Raw genomic sequence first — 5,419 nt, 5'->3', positions numbered from 1 at the left:
AGGCTGAGGGACACGTGGCCGAGACGCCCATTTCTGTTCTGGGAAGACACGACAGGAGGGGGTTGTGCTTAAGAGGAAAGTTCTGGTTGCCTGTAGTGCTGAGGGTGAGGGAGGGCAGAGCTGCCCCATGAAGAAGGGCCTGGGGACATGTGGACACACGGACACGGGACCAGCAGCTTGGGCCTGAGCCGGGCTGAGCCCTGACTGCCCCAGGCGGGTCCCATCGCAGCCCAAGTGGCCGCGTCTACACCACTCCATCCACGAATCGCAGGGTCAACTTAGACACAACTTAGAGCGGCCTGGAGGCCCAGCCGCAGACGGGAGGCCCAGCCTGCATCTTACGTACAATCCCAGGGTCCTGCACAAACACCTCGAACAGCTCCCCAGGGAGAGGGAAGGGGGAATCTGAATGTCCCCGAGCACAGAGAACACCCCATGGGGAGGAGGTTTCTAAAAGAGGGGCTCCAATCAGAATCACGTGTTTTTGTGTTCAGGAGTCTCCAGGGGCTGTAACGGTGAGAAGGGCCGCCTCTGCCGCCTGCACGGGCAGCCGTGTGTTTGGGGAAGGGCGCGTCCCTCGGGCAGCGCCAATGCAGGCGAGCAGGCGGACGGACGGGTGGACGGCTGCGCGGCGGAGCACTCACCTCCTCCGAGTAGTGGTCGGAAGGCAGCGGCGGGGAGTCGCACTGCTCGATCTTCTTGCACAGCGAGTACAGGTTCATCTTGTCGCCGTAGAAGGGGCTCTGCAGGGCGGCCATCTGCAAAAGCCCGGGAGACCCAGGTCGTCAGAGGCCGCTTCCCGGGACCCACCCGGCGCTACCCGGGTCGGACACAGGGACAGACCCTCACAGTGAGGCCTCTGCTTCTCACGGGCACCCCTTCCTGGCCATTCTCTGGGAACCTCTAGAAATCTTACTTCAATGTTTGGTTGTTTGTTTTCCACATTTAAAATCCCCTAAAAGGGAGAAATGGTTATCATATATTTACGTATATACATGTACAACGCAACAAGAAAAAGGACATAAAGTAAACTGAAATTCGTTGTAACTAGTGGCCATCAAAGCAGCTAGTATTACCTCATGACTAAACAGACCCCGATGGTCTGTATCAGTGGTTCTCAACCTTCTGGCCCTTTCAATACAGTTCCTCATGTGGTGACCCCCAACCATAAAATTATTTTCGTTGCTACTTCATAACCGTAATGTTGCTACTGATATGAATCATCATGTAAATATCTGATATGCAGGATGGTCTTAGGCGACCCCTGTGAAAGGGTCGTTCGACCGCCAAAGGGGTCACGACCCACAGGTTGAGAACCGCTGGTCTAGATGGAACAGGTAACGGCCGGAATATGACAAACACAAAGCTGAGCTAACGCTGAACTGTCTCCAGCAGCGGCTCAGGGAGGAGAACGTGGGCACTGCTCTCACATCATCGTTTCTGTGGAAGAGGGTCCCCACCCGAGCCCCCACCTGACCCTCAATCTGCAGTGACCTGGAGCTGTTTTCCCTTTGGAAGCATCTCAAAAAACCACTGACTATGTTCAAAAGCTCTATGACTCACAGGCACCAAGTCCAGGCATCCAAGTGACATTTTTAATGCAAAAAAAAAAAAAAAACTCAAGGAATGAACAACTTTTAAAGACATGATTGAATTCAAACTGATTCCCAGCCAGGGCTCTGGGCTGGCATTTGGAGTGCACGCGAGGACGCGGGAAGCAGGCTACAAACTCAAACACCCTTTCGAGTGTTCGAATGTTCGCGTCCCGTTCAGCCTCGTGGCGCCGGAGGCGCAGCAGCGAGGACACGGGCGCGGGCTGCCCGAGCCAGTCACCCCTTTCCCACCGCTAATCGCGAGCTCGGAGGACAAGGCGTGCACCCCCGACAGGCGGTGCGTGTGAGACACGCTTGTCCGTGCTGTGCACTCAGGAGCGTCGGGGGACGCCACGCCCAACGCTCTCATGTCTGCGGGGCCCGGCTTTAACCCCTTCGGTGCCTTGGGCAGGAGGGCGGCCCGGAGGCCCAGCTGCAGACGGGAGGCCCAGCCTGCATCTTACGTACAATCCCAGGGTCCTACACAAACACCTCGAACAGCTCCCGGGGAGAGGGAAGGGGGGGATCTCAATGTCCCCGATCACGGAGAACACCCCATGGGGAGGAGATTTCTAAAAGAGGGGCTCCAATCAGAATCACGTGTTTTTGTGTTAAGAATGCAAGGACAGCCCCAGCTGGTGTGGCTCAGTGGATAGAGCGTCAGCCTGCAGACTGAAGGGTCCCCAGTTCGATTCCTGGTCAGGGCACATGCCCGGGTTGCAGGCTCGATCCCCAGTGGGGGATGTGCAGGAGGCAGCCGATCCATGGTTCTCTCTCATCATGGATGTCTCTCTCTCTCTCTCTCTCTCCCTCTCCCTTCCTCTCTGACATCAATAAGAATATATTTTAAATAAATGCAAGGACACTTTCTGATAAAATAGGCCATTGCAGACGGGGCTGGGTTTGCGAACAGCTCCGTCCACGGGAAGAGCCCGCACGCCTGCGCCAGGGGCTCCGCGCAGGACGGAGCCGCGGGCCCTCGGGGGTTAACAGGGACGGTGTGTTCTCACGCGTCTCCTGCTCTGACAGATGAAAAATGTCAACTGTCCTGTTTTTATTTTCCAGCTCCTGCACTATTCATCTGCTTCATTAGTGCCGCCCGGCGCGGGCCTGACAGCTGCGCGCCCTCGCCTCCCGGCAGCTGAATTTTTCAGGCTAATTTGATGCTCCGCGCGGAGCCGGCCGCGGGCTGATTGACGCGCTCCCTGACCTCCGGGGCCCGGCGCCCCTGATCAGTATTCCGGGGGCGTCTCGGGGACCGGGCCGCTGTCTGTCTGCGGGCCGCTGGCAGCTCTCTCTTTTTTTGAACCGTAAGCCACCAACCTCCAACCCGGCGCGGAGGCCGCCGCTGAGCTGAACAATAAAGAGCCGTGTAAAACCTCCTTTTCCGTGTAAAGGTCCCTGTAGCCAAGGCGGCATCTTGGTTTTAATTAGCAAAGTCTACTTTGTTGCATATCAATTAAAACACTGCTGCGAGGTGTGCGGGGTTATTTATTTATTTTTTTTGAGGTCTCGGGAGTATCTGAAAGTCCAATTTTCTGAGTTTCAAACGCATTTGCGGCAAAGGCTCCGGCTCCTTCATGGCGCATTCTTAGTGGGACCCCAGGTGAAAGGCCGGTGTCATCGGACGGCCAGTTTTAAAGGCTCCAGTAACGTGCTATTAAACCCTAACTGGGAGCAGATACAACATGAATGAGGAGTAAATCTCTAGAAAAATCCCAGTTCCCCCGAACGACCTGCTCGCAGGAACTGAGCAAAACGCACTGAATGGAAGCTAATGTCCACGGGACACACACTTCAGTTCAAAATCACCCACAGCCTGGAAGCCAATGGGCGGAGGAGTGGCCCCCAAAGCCATTAGGGGGTGGCCCTTCGGGACACAGAGGGGACACCGCCCCCCCAACCCCCCCCCGGCCAGGCCCAGGTGCGGAGGATGGCCCAGTCCTGACCGGAGGGCCTGTGGCCCTAAAGAAGCTGCAAACTTCCCCCCGAACTTTCTCTTTTTCACTGAATCTCATCGGGGACTCACTCTGCTGCTCATTTTCGGGGTTTTAAAGGAAGGTGTTGCTGTGATCACATCAGACGCTGCCGGGAGGAATCTGAGATCTAAGCGGGTATTAAACGCAGCCGCATGATAGTGACCTTTCAACATTAGTCACGTAATCAAATCAGCTCTTTTTGACACTGTGCCAGATTTTAACAAAATATCACCAAGGATAAAGCAATATCACATGCATACATAAAATAACTGCCACATCACTAACTCATCATTTTTCATGATACACATTATCCGAGGGACATAGTTAAGAACGTTTAAAAACCCTTTCTTTCTAAGAAATCATTAGTCACTTAGTAGGGAGAGAAAGTAAGTGATCCCAAAATAAATAACCTCTTTAAAATGGGGACGTGAACCCGCAATCAGTAAAACGATTCACGATCAGGATTCACGTTAAAAATAACCCTCGAAGCCCCACTTCCGAGCAGAGGTGGGCAATGAACCGGAGGCCTCACCGTGTGCAGCTCATGTAAGAAAGAGGCCAAGAGACACACAGGGCGTAAGGGACGCACTGGCCTCCACGCGCCCACGCAGGCTCCCACGCGCCCACGCAGGCTTCCTTGGTGACACTGACACGGGAAGGGGACTCAGTGAATCACCCCTCATTTTACTTTATTACAAGAGTTACTTAGATGTGGGCTGGTTCTGAAATGACAGCATTGGCTCCAAGTCTTTAATCCTCAGAGATGCCTCTTCAGTTCTAGCTGAAGCCCCTCTTTGGTGCCCTCGCTCGGTGAGAGGCATGTGGGGTCACACTACGCCCCCCTCCCCGTCTGGGTGCTGCCTGCAGTGTGTGCGGGAGGGTCAGTCTACACCGTGTCCCCGTGGGGAATGGTCAGCGGTCGCCCGGCAGAGAGCACTACACCGAGCGGACCGATACAAATTGTTCCTCGTGGAAATGCAATCAAAAGAATGACCTGTTTGCTTGCTATCCTTAAAGCCCAATTACCCCACATGAAAGGGAAAAATAACGGTGATAAAGATCTGTCCTGTTGCTTTCACATTTTAAATCCATTCCATTAGCCCTCTCCTGCAACGCTCAGATAAGCCAGTTTTGTCACGGATGTTCAAGCGTATATTTTTATAAATAAGATGCTGAAAACATCATGTCAACATAAAAAAAATTAAAAAGTAAAATTCTCATCAAAAGGAAAGTAATCTAAAAATATATTAAAGAAAGTGAATGTGCAGGAATGTCTAGTCACTAAGTTCCATTATAAAAGCAGTTACCACGCCCATGGACTCATAATTCAACATTAATTCTTACTCACCACCCAGGATAACATCCGTGCCTCCTGTAAGGATGGGGGAACGCCCGGCAGCGAGGAAGTCAGGGGACACACGAGTTCACAGACAGGACCTACCTCGTACAGCAGGCAGCCCAGAGACCAGATGTCCGACTTGAAGTTGTAGCCGTTTTCGTGTATTCTCTCGGGAGACATGTAGTATGGGGTGCCCACTGCAAAACACACCCAGTGAGAAGGAGGGGAGGCAGGTGCAGGGGCAGCCTGGAGAGAGATTACACTCAAAGTTCTGGATTAAAGTGTCACCGAGACCACTCACTACAGTCACAAAACCGTTTCTGAGAAAACGCGAAACTTTCCAACTCCTCTCTCCTCGCAGACCCGCGAACAGCAGTCAGTCGGACTCGTCAGCTCTCACAGAAGCACCCGAGAACACGCTGCGGCCTGCGCCCTCCACACCGCCCGTGGGAGCCCTCAGCGCCCCCTCCCGCCCGCTCTGAACTACGGCGAGGGCGCTGACATCGAGG

General features: G+C 53.9%; 1 protein-coding gene across 4 annotated transcripts in view; it reads right to left on the bottom strand.

The window, feature by feature from the left end:
• The window catches only part of NEK7 (NIMA-related kinase 7), a 34,991-nt gene that overhangs the window by 3,258 nt on the left and 26,314 nt on the right, over nt 1-5,419 (bottom strand). The window contains exons 8-9 of one of the 4 annotated variants that reach the window (XM_014532366.1): nt 5,013-5,156; nt 645-758 (exon numbers count right to left, since the gene is read on the bottom strand). The exons of 1 other annotated variant lie outside the window; for it this stretch is intronic. In XM_014532366.1, coding sequence (XP_014387852.1) covers nt 645-758; nt 5,013-5,156 — 258 coding nt within the window. The remainder of the gene's footprint in view (nt 1-644; nt 759-5,012; nt 5,157-5,419) is intronic. 2 more of the 4 variants (XM_014532365.1, XM_014532363.1) reach the window with 2 other exon arrangements.

Source organism: Myotis brandtii, unplaced genomic scaffold (assembly GCF_000412655.1).
Source record: "Myotis brandtii unplaced genomic scaffold, ASM41265v1 scaffold888, whole genome shotgun sequence".
In the NCBI taxonomy this organism is placed as follows: domain Eukaryota; kingdom Metazoa; phylum Chordata; class Mammalia; order Chiroptera; family Vespertilionidae; genus Myotis; species Myotis brandtii.
Note: the sequence above shows the minus strand (reverse complement) of the source record. Positions and strands in the feature narration are given on the sequence as shown.